The sequence below is a fragment of the Cyprinus carpio genome, chromosome B20, assembly GCF_018340385.1.
Source record: "Cyprinus carpio isolate SPL01 chromosome B20, ASM1834038v1, whole genome shotgun sequence".
Lineage (NCBI taxonomy): Eukaryota > Metazoa > Chordata > Actinopteri > Cypriniformes > Cyprinidae > Cyprinus > Cyprinus carpio.
In genome coordinates, this window is record NC_056616.1 from 6,986,249 (window position 1) to 7,012,246 (window position 25,998).

Below are 25,998 nucleotides of genomic sequence, written 5' to 3' on the forward strand. Positions count from 1 at the left end.
TATATATCATCTTGATAATCATTTTCACTGATAATATTTCAGCAATCAAGTCATGTGTTTATATCAGCTGTTTAGAATCAGTGTTCCCAGATTTGCTAATCTGTTTTCAACCAACTTGTCAAATGGTTTTGCAAAAAGGTCTGAAATTGTTTGTGATTTAGTTTGATTAATTTGGACACTTCACTAATGCACTGAATCATTCTACCCAGGCACATTGAAAATACATGTACCTACCTACGTTTTCTGCAAAACTCAAAAAGTGTATATATACGAATCTCTGCAGTTTCCAGTTTGTCTCCAACAATTTGTACTCCTTTTCAGACAGTGTCAATTAAGAAAGCATAATTTTCTCATAGTTCCTTGCACAATATTATGTTATGACTTAAAACTATTTTAACATGCTATCTAGTAGGTTTAGGGTTGGGTTTGGTGTAGGGTGTATGTTATATTTAGCATTAACTTTACTAGAGCATTAACAACGTAATAAATATGCTGCAATATGTGCCTATAACAACGTAATAAAACGTGGCTATGGTCATGTATTAAACATGCATTTTGGCACCACTCACTGAACATTTCACTTTTAAAACTGCTGCAAAACATGCAGTGAGGTACGTACTGTAATATTGGTGTTGCAGAAATGGTGCTACAAGCTTGTATTTTCAATGAGCCTGGGTTGGAATCGTTTGCAGAAGTTTGTCTCAACAAAATAATAGTTTGGGGGGGGGGGGTTGTTTGGGCCCCCCAGAGTATATCGTTCTGGGCCCCTCTCAACCTCTGATCCCTATGCACTTTGTCCCCCTTTTCCCCTGGTAGCTATGCCCCTGAATGGGACATTTCATAAGACTGGATGAGGTGGATATTTACCTCCACTGTAGGAACCAAAATTTTGGCTATCAGTTGTCAACAACAAAGCAGATCTGTCCTGCATGTGCAACTTGTGAATGACATTGTGCTGCAGGGAAAGACTATTTATCCAATTATATCCAAAAAAGATGAAAGGCTAGAAGCGCCCCTGGTTTATAAGTGTTCATGTTAAAAATGGACTAAATGAAATTCATTGCAGATTGTGTTGTCAGGGTCTCTCACTTTCTTTACTCACATACATTTAGCTTTTAGATATGTGTTTACACTGCCTTCTCACTCACGTCTGTTCAGCCTTTCCATCTCTTCACAGCATAACCAATAAAAAACAATATCTCAATGCTATTAACCACCTTTTATCCTTTTATCAAATCACAGAGCATTGTGGCTAATGTGGAGGCTAATTTTAAGGATTGCATGGTTTTTGTGCAACAGAAAAGATGAAAAGGCAAAAAAATGTCACGCAATCATTCAGGCAAGGAGATATGAACCCTATTGAATATGTTAAAAAGCCCATCTATCGAGCTGATTGGACCATGTGGAAATTATAGGGGCGGGATTAAGAAGAAACACGATCCAATAAAGTCCTTTGTGAGGGCTGCACCAGGCAGAGGCTGCAATCCCACTGTCCATCACAGCTGAAATCTTCCACACCAGCTCTTACTTCCAACCGCATTTTGCTGGCCACGTTTGTTCTCCAAGGATGCCATGGTTGGTATAAAAATTAAGAGAAATGTAAAAAGTGACCCAACCACTACAAAAATAAAAATTAATAAGAATGTCTGTGACATGATGTCGATTACCACAGAATTTAAACTCATCCCTCAGTTTGTAAAAATAAACAAATAATGCATTTACAGGTATATTATTACACTTAAGATGGATTTCTATGGGGCGAGGCATTGCACCAATATAAATACAAAGTATTGCAAAAACATCACCACAACACTTAAACATTACACGTCAACATGACACTAGTGTGATAATATTGCTAAAATCTTGATCTTCACAATGGTTCATTTAAACTCTCCAGAATGTCTCGCCCCATAGACTTTCATTGTAAGTGCACAACTTTCTTTTGGTTAATTTTTTTGTTATATAATCAAAATTATTTTCTGTGGTAATCAACAACATTTAATTCTGAAATAAAATAAATACTTTTGAAATGCCTTTTTTGAGAAAAGCATTGCTACTTTGGCGCTTGAACGCAGGATCTGACCTTTAGTGATGTGTCTTTCAAAGGTCTAATCCTGATTTAGTTGAGAAGGCAGTGCAAAAACACACATATCCATTGAAAGATGTATGCGTGTTGACATTATAATACCTGTGACAGGCATCTCTCCAGCTGCTTTTTTCCCCTGGATCTCCTTCCTGTGATGGCCAACGAGGGGTCATGACGCCCACCTTCCCTCTCCACCATCACAGAACACCCAACACCTTACTTAATGATTTTAGCGGTGACTAAATTTAGCATCATCTACTCGTGAATTTATGGGATATGCTTGATAACATTACTTTGATTGGTCATTGGTTTTGAATTAACTATAGAACCAGAGAGCATCGATACCAGAGCTCAAGCAATTATCTGAACTTTCTTAAAAGTCTTTAAGGGAAGAAAGCATCTAATTTAGGATCTACACGTACACAAATTATGGTTCTCTTTGTAAATCCAAAGTAGTACAGGACTGCTGAAACAAGAAGCCCTCCAGAGTGAAACATAGTGGATGAAATCCTTTTGAGAAAATGGTTTTGTCCTACAGCCGGTTGACTTGAGCTGACAGGGATTGCATACAGAGCCATATGTGGTGAAAGCACTTCAGCAGAGTGAGACGGTGGGATTGGAGAGCTCTCCTTTCTCCTTAGAGTCCTCGGTGTGTTGTCAGTATGAGTTTTTGACAATATGAAGGTCCAATCAAATCAAACTCCAGTTTGAATAACAAACACAAAGAAGCCCACATTAAATGAAAGAAACAAAGTTTGACTGGAGTGACCAAACAAATCATACAAAACAAATTAGCATTTTGGTTTTCAAATGTAAACAACTGAAAAAAAAAGAAGTTTTTTCGTGTCATTTGACATCAGTTTGTGGCATTTCAATAGGGTTCATAGCTTTTTATTCCATGTGTACACCGAACATAGCAGGGGTGTTGGGACAGGGTGCGGAGGCGGCATTCTGCTTGCACAAAGAAACTGTGACACGTGATGCACACTTTCTCATGAGTATGTGCTGCACAAAACGTCCACACTTGCTCTGTCAGGTCTTCCTAAACCCATTTAGGTTGTGAAAATTACTCATTAGTTAAGATTAATGTTAAAACTGGATTAGGATAATAGGATTTGTTTTCACCTCCAGGTTTTGAATTCAAACAGAGATTATAAAATCATAATTCAATTAGCACATTAACAAACCAACCAAAGTTTCACCTCAGTGACAGAAAAATTGCTTACATGCAATATTACGATGAAACTTTTTAAAACTTGTTTACAATGCGAAAAATATTCTACTAAATATTCCGTTTTATATATTGTGGAATATAATTAAAATAATAAACCAAGCCCTTAAGTGGTTAACAGACTTTTTTTTTTCTAAAATGAACTAATATTTTCTATGAAATAAAGCATTTAACCATGTGGAGAGATTGGCTTAGCATCTAACATTCACTAAATATTATGCCTTAAACACTAGGCATTAGATTTTAGTTTTTAAAATTTAATTCCAAAAGAGCTCAAAAACAAATGCATATTGCTCTAATTAATTTCATTGAAAAATGAAAACTTTAATTTCACTAGTTTTTCTGGTAGTGAAGCGTTATGAATTTCTTTTGACTTATTTAGATGTTTTATGCAACACATAATATCAAATAAAATTGATTATGTAGTTCACAGTCATTGCTTTGTGCAGCATTAAACGGCATTTAAAATGTACAAAACCAAACCAAAATATGTATTTTTAAATTGCTAATTCATTTCAATATTTAGAAGATGGAAAATACACACATTTTTAAAATTTAAGGACTGTGAACATGTCTCAAGCCAGCCTTCCTGCCCAACCTTAACCTGACTTTCTGTGCTGCGTGAAAACACTTGCCCATGGTGTGTTGCATGCTCTGGACAGCTGTGCTAGTTAAAAGCATGCTGAGTTGTGTCTCTGCCTAAGTTCCTCTGACCCCCAGTCTAGCCTGTCATTACCACCGGACCCAACCAATCAGAAGCCCAGAAAAGGACGCATGACTCGTGCAAAGGAAATTGCAGGCAACCGTCTCTCAACACTCGGGGAGCACAGACGCAGAAAAGCAAACACACACAACAGACAGGAGCAGACGGAAACGACATTCAAGTCAGTCATCTCTCAAGCACAAGGGAATCCCACTGTACATATGTAGGTATGCCAGAGTATGTAGTTCAGCATGTGCTGAATGTATGGCGGGTATGTGCTCTAAGCCTTTTCTCTCTCTCTCTCAGGTGGGATTTGAGGCATACGGTTACCTGTTGTGGATCTGAGAGTTGAAGTGACAGTAGAAGATGTCATTGAAGGCAAGCAGTCGTCATCTTGGGAATACCCAGCCTGAATTGCACGCAGGTAACTGTGGCTTCGAGTGCGGAAAGAGCCGGGCAGGTCCAAGGCCTCCACGGCCTGGGATTCTACTTCGCTAAAAACGGACTCGCAAACTGACTCAAACTGGCCATTGACCTCAGTCTCACTCACCTGAGAGACAAAAACAGGAATAGCAGTCCTTAATTTTTCCTCTTCCTTTCTCTTTCTCACTTTGATTCTTCCCCTTTGCACAGTAAATATGAAGGAGTGTTAGCAGGAGGAATATACCACTGGCAATTTCCGACCTTGATCGTCTCAGTAGAATTATGTCAAAAAGCAACAAGATAAGAGAAAACATTTCAAACTGGATTATAATCTCATAATAGGTAAATGAAGAAAAGCAGATTGTTTGAAGAACTTTCGGAGGGAAAAAATGACAAACAGTCAACAGCAGCAGACAGCAAGAAAACAGAGATTTTCATAAACAGAGCATAAGAAGACGATAGCTAACTTTCCTAAATCGACTTCAGTATTAAGCTAAAAGATATATAGTCTATGTAACTGTTAAATTACTGCTTTTAAGTCTTCCTAGAATTACAACACAAATTGGAACACTTTCCCTACCCTAATTAAAACATTTTGCAATGTGTTTGACAGTTTGCATGTTCTATAAAACCTCCATAAAACATCTCAATTGTAACCTACTCATCAACAAAGTTCTGTAAAAAGCCACCTACCCAAAGCCCAAATGAACTACCACAGCTCAAAAGACATTGACTTCAGCTTTCTGACATCCTTTTTTAACAATTGCTTGTATGAACAGAATTTAGCAAAGGTAACCACATTAAGTAATTGTCTCTTTGGCCTTACCCAGCTGGTAGTTCTTTTGGTCAACCACCTAAATCAAGCTAGGTTAATGAGCTCAATCTTTTCCCCACTAGCTTAACCAAGATGGTCTACCAGCTTTTACCAGGCAGGTACTAAGTCTCTCTGGCCCTGTCAGTTGGTAATATGGGGGACCAGCCACCTAAACCACCTAAATCAAGTTTTTGAACATGATTAATGAGCTCAACATATCCCCCACTTGCTTAGCCAAGGCGGTCAACCAATTCTAATCCAGTTGACCAAGATGACCTCCCAAGTTGTCCTTGGTCCACCCTGCTGGTAGTTCTGCTGGTTAGCCACCCAAATCAAGCTGGCTTTTAGAATGTATGTTAAGCTGGTCAACCACCTAAACCCCCTAAATTAAACTAGGTTTTGGAACATTTAATCAGCCCAACCTATTCCTCACTAGCTTAGCCTAGGCCAGTGCTTCCCAAACCTGTCCTGGAGGACCCCCTGCCCTGCACATTTTGAATGTCTCCCTAATCAGACACACCCAATTTAGTTTTTGCAGTCTCTGCTGATAAGCTGATGAGTGGAATCAGGTGTGTTAGATAAGGGAGAAATACAAAAAGTGCAGGGCAGGGAGGCCTCCAGGACAGGTTTGGGAAGCACTGGCCTAGGTCATCTATCAACTCCAACCAGGTTGACCAAGATAACCTAGCAGATTGTACAAAACCCCAGAAAAAGTATTCAACTGTTCCACCTAAACCAACTTGGACAAACTTGGATCATCTAATGATCAGTCAACACCCCTTAATTAATCATAGATCATTCGACTTAAGGTAGCATAAAGTCTGCTCTCCAAATCAACTCAAGACACAATCTAAGAAAAGAGCAGAGCATCTCAGACTAAAGCCTTGAAACCACTTACTGTGTGTAGATAGTCCTTGCTTGTGTGTCAGTGCCATGTGGTGTTGTGAGTGGTTGGACTCACCTGGCTGAGACAGCTTGCCTGACTGAAGGTACTGACTGCACGCATGTAGCTCTGGTTTCTGGAGCGAAACTGTGGAGGGTTGAAGTTGGTTGCTGGGTCCAGAGACACGCTGGGGTGAGGGCGCATATCTCTTGTTGTTTGCAAGTGGTAGCCAGAGCTAAATGGAGGGAACAACCAAAAACTAATGTAGCCAAAGAGTAACCTATTCAATATTAGTTGAAGGGACACTCTGCAATAACCACCAATAGTGAACTCTTGGCAAACTCTGAGGATATGATTTAAGATAAAGTGACTTGGTTAACAGCTTTGCCGTCATGAACCCAAATGTAAGACATTTTCAGTTTGTAAACTTATAAGCCACATATGAAGACAGATACACACCAAAATGAAAAAGCAGCAAGCAAACTATTTTTTTCCCAGAGGCGCGAAGGAAAAATCATACATTATTGGTTGTTTTTGGACAATAATGAACATCAACCATCTTATTTTCACTATTTTTCCAAATCGGTTATTGCTAGGAATTTTTCATGGTATGATGGCCTAACAAAGAGCAACTGTTGTGGGAAAAATCATGTGACATGTTACAGCGAGGCCTCAGAACACACATTATCAGTGCTTCTAGTTTCAATCCAAAACCATAGACAGCAACTATCTGTCAGCAAAAAATATCAGGCAACCATATGGATAGGAGAGAAAGAGCGAAAGAGAAAAAGGATGACATTTTTGAAGCCTCTAACACTTCCTCACTGCCAAGACATCTCAAACATCGACAGCGTTCCCTTCATCCTCAGTTCTCTCATCACCAGCTAATGTGTGAATTCTCAACTACTTTCACATAAACATGACAAGAAATTTTAGGCATTCAGAACATTATACACTTCACCTTTAAAATGTACATAATTCAAAAGACGCAGGCATAATCTCAAATTCTGTCTCACTATTTTTTATCACCGCACACAGCAGCCAAGACTTGTACCGCTCATTTAAATTTTTATGAAATATCCTTACAGTGAATTTATGCCTGTGAGCCCCTATCCTTTAATCAATGGATGCCAAAAGGGAAAAAAAATGATGAACTTAATGGTCATAGTGTTTCCTTGATTATGCAAACTCATCTCAGCCATCATAATACAATATAACCCAATTTAACCACATTAACTTAGTCAAAATCAGTGCACTTATTGCATGAGTTATTCTGAGATATCAAAGTGACTCATGAAGGTTGTTTTTTAATAATGTGTATTAAATGGAGATCATGGAACAGCACGAGAATGCAATAAAACAGAAGCTGTGATTTAAATATGTAATTATCTGTAATAATAGACATTAATTCCCTAGTTGTTAGCTGATTAATTAGACTGAAATTACTGAAAACGAGAAAGTAACATGATGTTGGTGCTTAATTTTCATGCACCTAAATGATAAAACGAGGAGCTACGGCCGACAGAACTCTCTACTAATGAATATCAAGGATATCAATTTATCCCAACAATTTGGTCATTTTGCCATTTCCTACTTACTCTCATAATATAGACCAATAATTTCTTTAAAACTTCTGTTATACAGAATAAAAGAGTCAATAAAAAGTCAAACATGTTTGCAACACCTTGAGAGAGGGGAAAAAACAGTGAACTATTAATTTTTAAGTGAAGAAATGATTTAAAACATCCTATTACCTACTGTACATAAAAGATTAGTTTACTCTAAGTTTATCCAATTATTCAAAAAGATACAGCATAGAATTGTGGATAAGTTAGAATGGGTAATTGACATGGTAACTGATACCTTTCTTTGCTAAGAAAGTGCTCTCTCTGAACACAAATGTAAAAATGAATGTATTTTACTGTGTCATCAGCAGCTATATGAACCCAGTTCGCGGGTTTCTGAGTGTGCAGGATTTGTAGGTACCAAAGTCACACACAGAGCAACTATTTTGGGAAATACAGAGTTTGATGGTGTCTCTGGAGCAACCTAGACACCTTGTGCCTCATGTTGTTTTCCATTTTCAGCAATGTCGCCTCACACCCAAACAGATGCCCTTCTTATCATCAGTTTGACAGCAAATAAAAACGACTGTCTGGACAGTGTCTCAACAAAATCCAAACTTTTAGCTGTAGGCTAGCATTGGGAAAGTTACTTGAAGTAGTCGATTGCCAATAACTTTTTCTAGATCACTTAATGGCCTTATATACTCTGTCAGTACATTTCACATATTACGTATTTTACATGTCCATGTCACAATATCAAGTGAAAGATTTTTTTTTTTGTTATTTATTATTATTATGATTTGATTGCAAGTACTGCCATTCTCAGTCTGTAAATATTGGAAAGGCAAAAAATTAAATTAAATTAAATTAAATTAAATCAAATCAAATCAAATCAAATCAAATCAAATCAAATCAAATCAAATTAAATTAAATTAAATTAAATTAAATTAAATTAAATTAAATTAAATTAAATTAAATTAAATTAAATTAAGGTTTTTGAAGGTTTTTATTGAACCATCATTCAGGTTGAATATGTCAAATATAAAAAGTAGCCAAATCACCACATTACACTGTAAACAATTTTTCAACAAGTTGTAGATAAAATAGACTATGCATTATTTCTGTCTTTATGTGGTCACTGCACAATTTTGATCACTTCAAAACTTCAAATTTAATACAATGTGTTACTTTGCTGTTACTTTAAAAAAAATTGTAAAAAAATAAATAAATAAAAAAAAAAAATTGTCTTGAAAAATGTATTGTCAGTGTTTATGAAACCAGGGAGACAACATTGATATGACATTCACTAAAATGCAATCAACAAACTCTGATTTGATCATGTTGTCCTTAATATTCTTACATGGATTGCAATATTAAATATTTTAGCTGTAATATTTGAGACGCTCCTAGTATCAAAATCCAATATTCTTCTGCAGAGTACAGAAAATGTCATACCAGCAATTGCATTTAGATAAGAGTCGATGATAATTAAGCCCTGAGATCTCTTAATAAAGTGTCCCTATTGTTATTTAGTGATGTCTCTTGCCCATAACATCTCATAGTGCACTTATTATAGGCACAGTCTTTGGGGAAATGTGGGTTAATCGTCTTTCAGGAAGGGCTCCATGGTGATAATCATGATCTCAGCAACTCTCCAGCTCCTGGAACACACCTGTATGGGGCCAGATCTACAAAACCCAACACCAACTAACTAAAAAAATTAATTAATAATAATAAAATAAAAGTATAACTATAAAAAGTTATGATAATCTAAACACAAAAAGAAATACTGTATGGAAATTTATACAATTCCTTACTGTTCTACTGTAATGTATGCAAACAAATTTTGGATATTGCTCTTGTATATGCCTTTAAGAAATAGGAATTTATTGAACGTGTGACACCTGTGTTTCGAGGGCCAAAAGGGCCAATAGTTAAAGCCACACTCAAATATGCTGATGACAACACAGTAATTGGGTGTTAAAAGAAGTAAAATGTATTAAGGTGTGATGTGCAATAGAGCACAGGATTCAACTATTTGTTAAAAAAAAAAAAAAATCACTAAATATTTCATTTCATATTCCAGATCATCCAGAGCCTAAACTGATCCACCAGAGCCACAAACAATTTCTAAGTTTCACCTATTTCTGAGCTAATATATCATTCAGATAAGAAGAAGAACTAACTAAACAGATTTGTGCATCAGAGTTACTTTATCAGGAAATGTTCTGTGGCTTCAGCTAGACTATTTCTGAGGAAATAAAAAATATTCATCCTTAAAGGGACAGTTCACCAAATAAAAAAGTGTCAATTTTATCACACCCCCTTATGTCCACCCAAACCTGTACAAGTTTATTCTTGTTGTTTTGTAACACTTTTATGACCATTCAGTGAAAGTTAATGGAGCATAAAACAACACTGGACCACACTGAATTTCATTGCAAGGACAAAAAAACAGACATTTTTTTTAAGTATCTTGTTTTGTGAAAAAAAGTCATATAGGGTTTGAATTAAACTATAACTATACAGTAATTTCTCTTTTACACAATTTATAACCCTACAATACGTTTTTACACCCCTGTGGCCAGGCCTCATAAGCTGTTGACTGAACTGAATATGGTCTAAAGCACGATAATAAGACTATTAAGAGAACGTACAGTACACAATTTCTCTGCACATTAATATTGTCCTCAGCGATGCTGTGAGCCACTCAAACACCACAGAAACTACAATTCACAACTAGAGAAACCCAGCTGATTCTAATGAGGGTTTCTGCAAACGCTCTGGAAACAGCTCAAGCAGGAGGATAAACAACGGCCAGACAGTCTGTAGGCAACTCAGCGTTGAAAATGAGAACAATAAAGATCTATTGAGACTTACCTTTGGGTGTCTATATGTGGCCTCTGCATGGCTGATTTAAGGACAAGGGCATCGGACCGCACAGTCTTCTGAGGCGACGTCTTAGGGCTGGTATCAGACTCACCACTATCATCGTCTCCCATGGCTTTGACGTAACTACTGCTACGCATCCGGCGACACGGGATCTCCTCGTCCTTCTCAATCCCTGGATAACCCCCCCACTCATCCTGAGGCACCTGCAGGGATACAAACACACCGCATCAAAGCCTGTTCTCGCACGCGGAGCGAGAGAATACTGCACCTTTCATCACACATCACATCAAGCTGTTTGCTAAACCTGCCACATGCAGCTAACTTTCCGCCAATATATCCATCACCATTAGCCAGGAATTCCAGGAACTCCCTGTGGCTTTATTATTAACAAGTATAAAAATGTAAATAAATATATAAACAGATTTTTTTTTTTAAGTATTGAACTTCTTTTACTTACATTTTTAAAAAAAAATGTAATTAAATGTAACAATATATTTTTCCCAAAAAAGTTTATACAGTTATAAATAAACAAGTTTAAATAAAATAAATAAATTGATGTAAAAAAAAATTAACAATACATTTAAAAAAAAAAAATAAGCTAAAGAAAAGTTGTCAAATGGGTTTAAGAAGTTGAAGAAGTTGCTTTTAAAATAATTTTATGTGTTATTTTATTATTTTTATAGTAAAAACACATTTACTCATGTATAATGCATTATAAAGGTATTTATAATGTATGTTTTAATGCATTATACAGTATCTTTTCATAAATGAAATTTATTCAAATATAAAATGCATTATAATATTTACAGATTTTCATTACTTATTTAATTACTTTACACATTTCTTTCTAGATTTGTTTGCTTGTCATATGTTATAAAGCATTATGCTAAAAGCATAACAATGAATATATAAATTATAATTATAATTGTAATACATATACAAGTAGAATATACAGTAAAGTATTATAACTGTGGTTACAATTGTTCATGAGATCATAAAATGCTTTATAAGGTGCATTAATGCACTAAAACACTTTTTATATAACATATATTTAAAGGGTTCAAATAAAGTGTTACCAAAAAAAAAACACTAAAATAAAAAATAAATAAAATATTCAAAAAATTAAACTAATTTTCAAATGAACACACACTACATAGATAGATGGATGGATGGATGGATGGATGGATGGATGGATGGATGGATGGATAGATAGATAGATAGATAGATAGATAGATAGATAGATAGATAGATAGATAGATAGATAGATAGATAGATAGATAGATAGATAGATAGATAGATAGATAGATAGATAGATAGATAGATAGATAGATAGATAGATAGATAGATAGATGATATTTTTCATGTCATTTTATTTTTAAGTGGCATTCATAGCCCTCCAAAAACAGAGACCAATTAGCAAGAGGACATGAAGAGCTGAGTCAGAGATCAGATTCCCACAGAAAACCTGGATCCCACACAAGCTAATTTTTCAGTCTCTTGATAGTAATTATGTAAACTCATTTACTTATTTCTTTAACTAACATGTCAATACATCACGACCTACATATCGTAAAAGAAAAGATATGTTTGTTTTGTGAGGCAATCAAAGAGCGATCAGGTCAGTAAATGGACTGGGATTTAGCATGGTTGTATTCTGCAGGTTCAAAGAGAATATAAAGTGATATAAATGACTAGCGGAAGCTACTCTCAAATACTCTAAAGCTCTATTAGGGCGGTAATCGTTTCTCAGGGCGATGTCAGTAAGAGAACATTTGCTTGTGATGAATCTCGGCTTTCGGAAGCCAATTATTTTATAGAGGGATGCTGGAGTTGCTATGTAATTTTATTAATTTTAGCAATAGCACATACACACTGCGGAAGGTTGTCACTCGTTGTCTAAGTGCTTAATCCATTTCTGTATACAGAACATGGTTCTTTGTGAAATAACACATTAAACCATGGAATTCAAAAGCAACAGCGCTTTACAAGAAATGGCTAAAAATATCTTACACTAAACACGTTTAATTGTTGGCCTTCATGTTTGTCATTTACAGTCATGAGATGCTGAAGCTATAGTTCAATCAAAAGAAATACATTTTAGCAATATAAAATTTCACTTTTGGAATAATACACTTTAAAAGAATATACTCAAGTGTGAACTGAATGTAGTATTTTTTAGATACTTAAATGCAATTAAACAAAATTGTATTTTAAATTTATATTAGCTGACCTTTAGAGTGCTCAATAAGTACATCTTAATATGTAATTTCATAATTACGTCTACTGTCTTTGGTTAAAATAATATGGTTAAAATATTCTGCTGAATGCAGCTCATGGCTCTTTCTAAATGTCATATTCTGGCCGTAGAACACGGTTATAATAAAACCACTGTGCTCAAGCTTATTGGCAGTAAATCTGCAGTGAGAAAAAAAAAATGGGTCAGGCAACCTAAAGACCTCTTAACCTTAAAAATTCTCTTACATCTGAACACAGCATTTGTTAACACCTCCAGTTTTGTTTTCAAGGGATAACGGTAGAAATTTGTGTAGGATGTAGCCATAGCAACCACACATGAATAAGTATGAATACAGCATGCATATGCAACAGTGCAGCTAAGACTTCAGATGAGAAATAGATATTGTTCATACTGGACAATTGATTAAGAAGGAAACATTTCTGAGAGCGCCATAAAATGCATATTCATGTAATGTGTGCTGCCATTATTTATGACTTTCTCTAGAAACAGGACACCCCAAACAGGTTATAAGCCATGTGACAGACTGGTGGGCCAATGGCATCGCACAAACCATAATCTGCATACTATACTGTGTAATAAGATGAAATCATGTCCTAAATACAAAGTATTTATGCAAACATGTATCCAAGTAAACATTTCACCTCGCAGTTCAGACATCAGACACATCAGTCATTACATTACGCATTATACTATTGTTTGTATTTTTGAGCAACTTAATGTAGATTACAAAATATTGCATAAGACTAGACTTAGTGACATAAATACAGAACTGCAACAAGATGACACAATGAGTATAAATAAATGTGCATCTGAAATAAATGAAAAAGAGCTCATATGCATTACAAAACAGGCTTCTGATTGGTCAGAAGAGGTTTCCAGCAATGCTAAAACATACAATAACCCATGCATAGGGTTAACCACCCAACTCCCTGACACATTTGCATGTTGATGGTTCTCTGATGTTGGTAGAAAATGGTAATAAAATACAAAAATAAGAATCGAGAATGAATTTGGTTGAATAGCTGTCAGCTGTCAGCTGTTAAATTTAAGTACACCATTAGATAATACCAATTTAGATCAACCAATTACTAAAAAATGCTTTGTTCAGTCTGTGGTGTAAAAAGATAGCATTAGCAATCAAAGCAAAAAACACTTAAGCAAAACATGGTCAGGTCATGATTTTTGGTCCCAAATTTTTATCAGTTTTACTGGTAGTCGTCCACTGTATGAAGAATTTTTGGGTATGAGATGTCACAGTTTACTTTATTTTGCTATCCTCACTTACATAAATGAACTATAGTGTCCTGCACCCACAATATATATATATATGTGTGTGTGTGTGTGTGTGTGTGTGTGTGTGTGTGTGTGTGTGTATATATATCTGGTGTCTGAATAATTTTTGGTTTTGACTAGTTACCTTACTAAGATTTATGTCATTATGATTAAGTTCACCCAAAAATGAAAATTCTGTCATTAATTACTCACCTTCATGTCGTTCTTAATCTGTAAGATCTTCGTTCATCTTCTGAACACAAATTAAGATATTTTTGATGAAATCCGAAAGCTATGTTATAACCATATTCAAGGCCCAGAAAGGTAAAAGGACATCTTTAAAATAGTCCATGTGACATCAGTGGTTCAACTCTAATTTTATAGAATTACAAGAAAACTTTTTATGCGCAAAAAATAATAATGATAATAATAAAAAATAATGACTTTATTCAATTATTTCTTTTCTTCTGGTCAGTCTCCGCTGCCATTCACGACAGTGTCACAACGATGGGCATTTCTCTGCTTGTAAACCAGGTACAGCTCCTGCATCAGCAGCATCACACACATGTGTTATGCTACTGTCTAGAATGCAGTGGAGAATGACACGGAAGAGAAGAATTGTTGAATACAGTCATTATTTGTTTTCTTTGCGCATAAAATGTATTCTCGTAGCTTCATAAACTTATGGTTAAACAACTGATGTCACATGGACTATTTTAATGATGTCCTTACTACCTTTCTGGGCCTTGATTGTTTTAGTTGCCTAGCTATCTATGGAAAGCACCCAGATTTCATCAAAAATATCCTAATTTGTGTTCTGAAGAAGAACAAAGGTCTTAAAGGTTTGGAACGACATGAGGGTGAGTAATTGTTGACAGAATCTTAATTTTGGGGTCAACACTTTTATTTTGGTGGAATACTGGTGAAATGCTGTAAACTTATATCCACAGAAACATTGGAAATTTTTACAAATGCATAAATGAGATGAACCTGGAGCACACTGCGTTCTCAAAAAAATGCAGGTTAAACTCACACAGAGTTCATGAGAAGCACACAGACTCTGGAAACACTGTAAGCTGAACATGTAACAGTTATTTAATTTGATTTCACACTACGCTTTATCACAACAACATTTCCAAGAGTTCTTTTAAGAGCCACATTGGCGTATTTTAATTTTACATTCTTATGTGAACCCTCTGAAGTTCCCTCATTTGGAAAAATTGTTCTAGTGGATGGATACCAAATAATTTGCTACATTAGTGAATACTTTGAACTGTCATGCCTAACAACACCATTTAGCCATGATTACCCAAAATTATTATTACTATATAGAGTACAGTAGTAGACTCTATCGCCGGTAGAACTCCATCTCATATGGTCCTATAGAATCATTTACATTAAAATTCAGCACAGAGCATCAGACTGGATTGTGGTGGGTAGATACGCCTACATCCTTTAAAATGCATTATACTTTCTGGATGTAAGCCAGCAAGCATGTCAATGGATGTTTATCCACAAAAAAGTATGTGAAAAAGTAAATAGATATGAATTTTCCATAATTTTCCAGCAGTGCCACCAGCAGATGAAGTGTCAAAGGGTGGTGCTTCAGCATGACTGTGAACGCTGTAACCGCAAAATACAACCCAAAGCTACATGAGAGGAGTCAGTGCTTCCAAGTTGCTGAGTTTGGCTGATCAGTCAATGTTATAATGCTAACCTATCATGTACACAATCAGGTCACAAATCGCCCTAAATGGGTCAAATTGGTTGAAATAGATGGAATAAACAATTAATCCATTTGGACATCTAAATGAACTCAAAGATAGTTTTCCTGTTCACAGTGGTACAGAATTAAGATGTAAATGATATGTGGGTAAAATGATTTTAGAGTGAAAAATAAAAACCTTTTATATCAAATTTTACAACTACAGTCCTAGAGGCCCAAATACAGGCCTAGAGGCTTAAATCAACTGTTAAAATGATTACTTAAACAGCTTTACAAATCAAATAATACAGAAGTTTTTAACAGAAGAATTAAATGTACTTAAATAATATTACAGGCTTCACATTTCTGCTCTTTAATCCCCCCAAAAATAGGTCCAATTCACTGTGACTCACCGTAACCTCAATTTTTTGTTCTTAAAAACAAGAGTTCTATCAAAGGTTTGAACAGATTAGTCAAAATAATTTTTGTGGTAATCAACATAATGCCACAAATACAGTCGACTGATATTGAACCCAGAATGTTCCTTTAAACAGAGTCAGACTAATTCAGCTGGCAGTTTAATGTTCTCCGTGTCTTGACTGGATTTTGAAGCACATCACTGTGATCAAATCAAAGACAATGTCTAGACAGCGTCATGAGAAAAGCACCAATTCATCACTTCAGCAGAGCGTGACAGACAACAGGTTTTTTTGTTCTACCTCAAATTGTTTTAGAATATCTCTTTTCATATGCTTCATTTCACTTTTTTAGTTTTTTACCCTTAAAATTTCCCACCCTGTCCTATCGGTCACTTTTTGGATGATGTGTTGATGCATTTATCTGTGTGATGTCTGTGTGTGAAGTTAACAGTCATTTTTGCAGTTTAGTTCCAATAAACTAGGGAGGAAGTCCTGAAAATTACAGTATATTATCATAATACATCAAGCTTTTTCATTTCAAAAGATGAACGAAAATTGGATTCCTCATGATATGAGACTTTTAAGTTCTTAAAAAGTCAGCCTGAAACATTACACTTTTAACACTGAACTACGAAGAAAGGGAATGTATTAAATTAGTGCCTTGTGAAAAATAAGTAGTAACTTATTAGGGAAATAACACATACTTAAGTACAAACTGAATATAATGTTTTTGGACACTTAACTGCATGTTATTTACAATTAAATAACAATATATAGTTTGAATTTATATTAAATGTAAATAGTTAAACATAAGAGTGCTTCTCTGACCTGCTTAAGAAGGACTTCAGTTCATCTTTATATGCAACTGCATAGTTACTTCCGCTGTCTTTTATGGTGAATTAAAATATACTTTGATGTATGTAACTTGTATGTCATGCATTTAAATTTACTTGTGATTACACATTTGTAATTGCAATTTAGTAAAATATAGTATATTATAGTATGTGTTTTAGTTTTAGTTTAGTAAACAAATCAAAATAAGTGACATTATTACAGTGCAATTTTAAAAGTCTACTTAAGTCAATAAATAAAGCATAGTCACAAATTGTACTCTTTAAGGCCACTTAAAGGGATAGTTCACTAAATATTCTGTCATCATTTACTCAAGTTGTTCTAAACCGGTATGAGTTTCTTTTTCTTTCTTTTTTTCTGTTGAGCACAATAGAGTGAATTTTGGGGTGACCTATCCCTTTAAGTAGCCTTTTATTTCATTAATATAATATCACCTGCAAGTAAATTTTTATATTTTTAAGAACTGAAGCACACTATGTGCTGTTGTTTTATTTCATTATTTCAAGACTGACACAGTCAATTAGCATTCAATCGAGTCAGTTAGCAAAATCTCCAATTTCAAAAGCATAAAAGCTATTTGCTGTTCCTCAGCATTTCTCTGTATATCACACAAATCAACCTTAAATCTGGTAAAACAGGAACAAACTGGAACGTCTCTAACTGGACATTTATATCATTAATTTTCTTATCTTCTTCCAGAGGAGTGTTAGCCGGGTTTCAGTACATTATTCTAACACAAGGAGGCACTACAGACAACACACTCATAAACTGTAAATGAACATTTATTATTCACTGACAGTGAGGAAGTGCAGATCAAGATATAACTCCACTCAAGAGCAGGATTAGAAGAATCTAAATGAGATAAAACCATCAGATGTTGAAATGATGACTGCATCATTCATTCACTTCACAGAGCTGTAAAGCTAGCTGATTAATCAGGGGGCTGTTTAGCCAAAGACATTTTAACTCTTCTTTCCCAGATTTCCTTGGTAAACCAGCTTTACCAAAAACAGACTACATTTTGGTGGTGAATAACATGGCTGTGCTGCTCCACCAGCATAAAAATTCATGCCAAACTGGTCTTTTCAGTACAGTTGAGAGAAAGGCCCTGATAATCTTGAGTTTCAAAACAGATCTGAATAATGTCCCAAACTGTTCTCAGATTTGCCAAGATAACAAAATATGCAAAACAGTTAAATCAAACAGTATGCTTCCAAGATCAAACCACCACACTCAAATAAAATTTAGGCCTGATTTTAAGATTTAAGTATTTAAATTGCCTTCCCATCCACATTCTAAAGAATGAGCCAGACCTGTTACCAGTTTAAATAAATGATGATTTATTAATGAAAGATAATTTAAAATGCAACCAGTAATAATAATAACAACGTTCTAGTAACTTAATGAAACTGTCTTGATAACTTTGAAAACTGGGCAGTGGATTTCTAGTTCCAGAAATCTATTTGAATACACAGTTTTAAAATAAACCAATAAACTTGATTTATTAGTTTATCTGATTATGTGATTCGTATTTGTCAGTCATACATAAATGAAACAGGTAAGAATTTGGCTAGACAATGGGAAAGAGGGATTTTAGAAGAAACATTTGAGACAGCTTGCCTGGACATTTCTTACTTATCAGCTTAATTTAAATTCCCACAAAGCCTAACCTTTACAGGTTTTCATATTAAACTGTTACAAACCATGCATGTAAAACACATCTATCTGGTTAAGCACACTGGAACACAGCTGACTTATAATTAAATTACATTTGAAGTTCACGGTTATTCCTGAATGGTTAATTAGTCAGTGTATCCAGTTTCATGTCACTTACAACTCAGCCAGTCTGTCATCTCTCTTGAGCACTGACAGTCTCTGATAAGGTCAGCAAGAAGACAGGCTTCATTTTTTTCCTATGCAAACATGACAATGCTGTACTGTATGAGCTGATGATTTGTACAAGGTATAGCTCCTCAGAACAAGGAGACCACTGGTACTTATGCCATAATTAACCTTCAAGGAGGAAGATGTCAGTTAGATGTCAGGAACATATTAGTTGAATAATTGTATAGCTGTCAGCATGACCTATGTGTGTGCTTCATGCCATAATTCAGAATGAGAATCAGAGGCAGTATACAACAAAGCACATGTGTGAAATAATATATACCACAATGCAATGCACTCAAATTGTCCTTACATTCCAGTACGACATCTGTTTTGACAGATATGTTAAAATCTCCTATATTAAATCAGTGTTATACTAATATGGATATTTTTGACTGTTAAGACATGCTGGCATTTTTTGCACTGTCAACATAAAAGTCCCTCTTCTGGCACTTACCGACAAAACAGAAAAAAACTTAAAAGCCAATGCAGTTAATTATTTCCCCTAATTATTTCCTCTGGCATTATTGCACAAAACAAAACTTACGTTGAAATGAAATGTATATCATAGCATTTATTTAATGAAAAATATTTCAAACATCTAGCCATCTATCAAATAAAAGTTCACTACCACATGCTTTAACGGCTCAGTCTTACACTACATCACGGATCCTGTTTCTATTGATCCCTCCTTAGGCATCAATGGTTCCCATAGGCCTTAAACAATAACACTAGATAATCAGTTACTGGATTCAATTGCATTTTGCCCCACACACATCTGTTTCAGTAAAAGAAATTGGACGATACAGACAGCTTCTCCTTAGAGACACTCAAAACAAGCAGATTTGTCATCTAAGGGGCCATTATAAATTAAACATTCATGTGTTTCTCATTAAAAGACTAATTTTATTATAAGAACAATCACCATAAAGTAACCTGGGGTAAAGTCCTTTGCTCAAGGGCACCATCAGAAATCTCCAGTTCATGAATCACCCCTTGGGTTTAAACTAGTGACGAAACAGTCTGCGTGTCAATGGTCTTGAATTGGTCTGACCATTGGTAACAAACCACAGTACTCAATAGAGTTACTTTCAAATACATGTGCCATTAAACAAAATGTGTTGTTATTCAGGCAATTTGCCATAAACATATTTAACTCACTTGCCTGGATTCTCATCAAACTGTTGCTCTACCAGGACAGTGGTTTAACTAATAGAGAAAAGTGACTCTAAAAGAAGACACTAATAATGTGAGATTTTACACTAATAACAATTTATACCCCTTGCAACAATGCTAAAATGCAATAAAAATAAATGAAATTACACTTCAGTGGCATTTAGTTACTTGCATTGAGTATGCATTGGGTTTATAGCCGCACCTTGGACCCAAAATCCAGTATTGTGGGGTAGGTTTTTATCAGTTCTTGCTTTTCCTCAGAAGTGAAATCAAGACCTTGGCATTGCTTGCACCATGCTCTACTGTTTGAGCTACAGGAAGGATATCACAAAATGATTTTCATTACATATGAATAAAATGAACATATTGTCATCTTGTCATTCAATTTCTAAGGGAATGTTTTGTCACAATCTACCCCCAAATCAAACAGATATACGTATGTTGGACACCTGCAATACAATTACTAATTTCCTCCATGAAGACACTGTCATGTAAAAGGAAACCATTAAACCAACTGTACATCTTTCCCATCATATAACTACTGGTTCATTTCTGAAAGGCATTTGGGGCACCATCATATCATCTTCTCAAGGATGGAAGTGGATATGTTTAAGAAAGCCATGACTCACCTGTAGGTAGTGTGAGGCCCGGAACGATGGTTTAAGGTCCTGATGCATCATGGGCTTCTCTAGGTTTAGGGAGGACTTTCGGTAGGCCTCTTTGGCCTGGCTGACGGTGAGCGTTGACCAGGAACTCCTCTTCATGAACTTCCCCTCAGGTGTCATGGACAAGCCCTCGCAGGCTGAACACTTGACGTCATTGTTGCTTTTGGAGGTTTTGAGAGAGTGGTCTCCAAAGTGTGTGTGCATGGATTCTGGGAAACTGTGGCCGACGTGCTCATAATGGTGGCGGCTCAAGGCGCTGGCCGTGCGGTAGGTGCTGTCGCTGTCTAGGTTGTCATCCGAGCTCCACCAGCCCCCTGTCCCTGACCGGTGCCTGCGCTCCTTGCTTTTACTGCGCTTGCTGCCATGCTTGGATGAGTGATGATTGCTGTGGTGATGGTGATGGCTTCCCCCACCTCCACTGTCACCTTTGGTGCCATTCATCTTGGACGATCCCTCCAGTGAGTGGGACTTAGTGAAGAGCTTTTGGACGGAGTGCACCAGGTGTCGGATGCGACCAGGGCTCTCACTGCGCTGTTCCCCACCTGTGGCGGCAGATGTGCGTTGGTACTGGAGTGTGTGGAAGCCGTCACGATGAAGTGGAAGCTGTTTTTCGAACTGGTCCAGCAGGTTTGCGGGGATGCGGTTGCTCTTGCTGCTGACATGGTGAGAGGCAGATGTTGCAGCAGCGATGGCGGCGGATGTGGCTGAGGTGGTGATGGCTGCACAGTCTTCCCGGGCAGCTGGGTCGTAGTACTGCGAACTGTAGTGCATTCTGGGAAAGGTGCTGCTGGAGACATGGTCGGTGGGGGCAGTGGAAGTTAGCGCCACGGGTGACATGATCATGCAGTCGGAATGAATGGAGCTGCGGGGGGAAAGACGGTGATGGAAGTCCATGGCGCAGGTCTCCGTGGGGCTGAGCAGGTAGGAGTGGCGCAGATCGGACACATGCATGCCATGTAGGTCATGGAGATGCTCGCACTCCGCCAGTCCACACGGGGGCAGTGTGGGAATCTGGTGCGGTGCACGACCACCTGATAAGCCCTTCATGTTCCTGGGTGGAGTGAGGCTACTATCCTCATTGAAATCTCGGGATGGTGACCAGGGGGAATACTGCTGGTCTGGAATAAAGAGAAGGACATTAAAGGTGAGCAGTTTTACTAGATTAGCCTCAACTTTATTTCTATCTTGACAACTCCCAAAAGATTTCAGCATGGAAATGGATATGACAATGTTAATCTACTTGGACTTGGCAGAATAGATCTGCTATACTGCTGTTGGTCATTGCTGTTGTTGTAGATTATTGTTGCTGTTGCAAAGCAAGTACAGGAACTTGCTACTAGTGATGGACAAATGAAGCTTTGCGAAGCACCGAACTTTCTACATAAGTCTATCGTATTAGGCAAAGCTTTTCAAGACAGTGCACACTAATGACATCTTGTGGTCAAAAGGTGGAAAAAGCTGCCTTTGAGTCCCAGACGGCCCGGACATTTTTGGACTGTTTCAGATAATAAACTAGTTTGTGCTATGAAACCTGTATAAAGCATGAAGTCTATATAAATAAGTCTGCATGTCAGTCATTGTATTACACAATATGAATAAATGAGTCTGTGAATAAATTTGTGGAAAAAATAGGCAAGGATGTGGGCATATGATCAAAATAAACAAAGATTATCATAGAATGGTCAGTTAAAATGTCTGTGAACCAGGAATTAATACAAAATGAACATGCACAAAACTAAACATGCACATATTTATTCATATTATGATTTATTCTTTTCAAAGACATGAGTGACATTTGACACTGAGCAAGTGGTTCACGTTATTTGAAGCAGAATTCGAAGCAGTCACGTGGTTGTGTGCAATAACGAATCAAGTTCCGCTACAGTGTTTCACTGTGAGATGTTTCGTTTTTTTGATACAAGCTTCGAAGCCTCTATGTCAAACGTCACATCGCTACTTGCTACTGCCATTGCATATATGGCTGTGAGTATTTAAGGCATAATGCTGCTGCACAAGTAGCATATATAATAACCTGTAGCAGATCTACACAAGTGAAGCTGGGGAAGGTGAAGGATTTCAGAGGAACTCTGAAGGTGCGCTGCAAAATGCTCTAGAGCAGTGGTTCCCAATCCTGGTCCTGGAGAACCCCAATCACTGCACATTTTTGGTGTCTCACTTATCTGACACACATATTTGAGGTCTTGGAGTCTTCACTAATGAGCTGATGAGTTGAATCAGGTGTGTTTGAATCTAAAATGTGCTGTGCTGGGGGTTCTCCAGGACCAGGATTGAGAACCACTGCTCTAGAGAATGTTAACCAGCCATTAAAATGTAAAGCAGTAAACTTACTGGCTGTGTATGCAACATGAACCAATCAGCTTGTGCCAAGTAGTTTAACGCTGTGAATATCATCGGCCTGTGCCATCTAGAGTTTCATAACATAACTTTTTTTTCAAGACAGCATTTATCTCTTTCAGAGAGTTCATTACTTTACACAAGGTGATTAAAATAAGAATTCTGTCAACATTTACTTACACTCAAGTCATTCAAAACCTGTATAACTGCATTTTGATATTGGAAAGAAAATAACTTTCGCTTCAGCTAATGCAAACAATGTGATTTGAACCTTTCATAAACTCTAGTTGCTAGATTAATTCAAGCTCCTGTTACTAATTCAAAAACATTGCGTTACTAGCAATGTCTTGGAAGGATTATAAAAGGTAGTTTATGTAAGAAGGACATAGATTTTCATTGAATCAGTTGAATGCAGTAGCTAGATTGAAATACATGTTAACATGACAACAGGAAAAAGTGGAACGTCTGGATTACATTCATACTGTACTACACATTTATAATATATAGAACAAGGGTGTTCAAACCTGTTTCTGGTTTGTTCAGCTGGTTTCACACCACAAATGTGAGCAGTGCATATTTTTTTCAGTGACAAATAAGAGCATCAAGCAGGAGCGTTGCATGCGTAGCAGTGAAGGAATATTTCAATGCCAAATCTATTTTTGCTGCACTGTTCATGCTCAATTAAAATGAAAGCACACTTTTGATGAACAAAACAAATATGATTTCACACAAAAAGAAAAAAAAAAACATGTCTAGTGTGTTTTAACAAGAATTGGACTATACCAGAACAGAAAAGAAAAATCAAATATGTATAGAGCATTTACCCTTTTGAACTTGTTTTTTAATTATTCAGTTTGTGTGAAAGTTTATGTGAATGGTGTATATAAATATATATATATATATATATATATATATATATATATATATATATATATATATATATATATATATATATATAAAAGAAGAACTTATCTATATCGAAGTACAGTATGACTGAAACTACATGATCGGATCTGTTTTCTTGGCTGTGTTAGTTGTTTACCATTTACATGCAAATCCACATATTAAGGTGAATCCCCCTAACAAACTTTCATGACTATCAAGTTTATAAATGACCAATTTCTAAAAACAAATTCATAGGTGTCTTTGTAAAGAAATATGTAACTTTGAAGCTGCTGCTGTGATGCTGTACAAACACTTCCAGTGTGAATACTCTCGCGAGTCTGCAGCTGCAGTGACGATGTAGTTACGCTGATGTGAAGTTGATGCAAAACTGACGCAAAGATCAAGCTTGCAGTGTGAAACAGGCCTTCAGTAGATTTTAGCATCAATCCTAATAAAACACAGCTGAATCTGCTAATCAAGGTCTACAGAATTACTACGAACTTCCAAGCAAGTGTGCTAGAAATGGTTAGAGGTCAAATTTGCTGGATGTTGGCCATCCAGAAGCAGGACTGGACACCCCTGATAAAGAACATATTTTATTACTTGCTCAGAGAAGTACCTACTCTGCTTTCGGACACAGACAGTCACTTGTTGGGTTTCTGAATTACTTTTTTGAACAAATCAGTTAAGTGAATTATTCAATGACTCACTCAGTCAGACAGACACTTGACTCATTTCTGAATGAATCAGCATTTTTGAAAGAATAATTTGAATGAATAGTTCAATGAATCAGCCATAAAGTCACCTTTTCTTTTTACAAAACGGATGAATGAATAGTTCAATGACTCATTTAGCTCCTGACTGATTTTGTGTTCTGAACAAATCACTGTCACTAAGTCCATGAATTATTACATTTTTAATCATTTGACATTGAAATCAAACCTATTGTAGTTGGATCTACTTCAGTGTTTTGTGATATTCAAAATGTGATAGTGTACAAAGATTTCCAAGTCCTCAAAGGTGAGAAAGTCACAAGAGTGACATTTTGGTGGTCTGGGATAAAAAGTAAGGTTTCCTTGTATTGAACTAGCAGCTAACATACGTGATTCGAGTTGTCACCCTAAGGCCTTTCTCAGTCTTAAGTGTATCTGTCTACACACACCACAGAGAAGCCGAGAGAATGCTGCTACTGCACACCACATGCTGAGGTACACCACCGCCTAAAATATCAGCCATACAACCAACTGATCAGGTCAGGTCTAAACTTCCAAAGAGCTCCAGACATCTTTATTTGCTTTAAGTTAAGTTAAGCCTACCCTTATGAAAAAATAAGTACACTTTAGCATACTGTACTTTCAAATAGAGTAGGCTACTTATTACAGAAATAATATAATTTGAAAGAAAATATTTAAGTGTGAAACAAATGTAATGTTTTCAGATACTTAATTGCATGCATCTTATTTACAATTAAATGAAAATGTTTTATAATTTAAAGTTATATTAAAGGGGTTGTGACGTGAGAAATCAAATTTGCCTTGATCTTTTGGCATATAAGAGGTCTTTATACCATTAATACATCATGCAAGTTTCATAGCTTAAAACAACCTCCTCATTATAAACAAAACATTTATTTAATCAAGCTCGTTTTGGATGTGAGGTGCAAGATGGCATCTCCCGGGCACAAACATTTGCATAAACACTCGACGAATCGACAAATAGTCATCTTCTCACCATAGTCCCCGCCCACTGGTGTTTAGTCGCTTAATGGCTTGACCCAGCTAACACACGACTTGATTACACTAAATGTGAGTGTCTGTCGTGTCACGTCAAAAGCAAATAGAAATTGCAATCACTGCTGCTATCTTGTCTACAATGGATACAGTATACAGATGCACGTTCACTTTCTGACACAGTGCACATGCTTAAATCAG

The 25,998-nt window shown here is 36.3% G+C and overlaps 1 protein-coding gene across 8 annotated transcripts in view; it reads right to left on the bottom strand.

Annotated features, from left to right (window-relative positions):
- LOC109113829 (disks large-associated protein 2-like) overlaps window positions 1–25,998 on the bottom strand; it is a 116,355-nt gene that overhangs the window by 41,032 nt on the left and 49,325 nt on the right. For 7 of the 8 annotated variants that reach the window (XM_042747167.1, XM_042747171.1, XM_042747166.1 and 4 more), the window contains 4 exons: window positions 20,792–21,945; window positions 10,586–10,800; window positions 6,219–6,375; window positions 4,351–4,570 (listed from right to left, as the gene is read on the bottom strand). In XM_042747167.1, the coding sequence (XP_042603101.1) occupies window positions 4,351–4,570; window positions 6,219–6,375; window positions 10,586–10,800; window positions 20,792–21,945 (1,746 nt within the window). Of the gene's footprint in view, window positions 1–4,350; window positions 4,644–6,218; window positions 6,376–10,585; window positions 10,801–20,791; window positions 21,946–25,998 lie in introns of all 8 variants that reach the window. The other variant, XM_042747168.1, reaches the window with a different exon arrangement.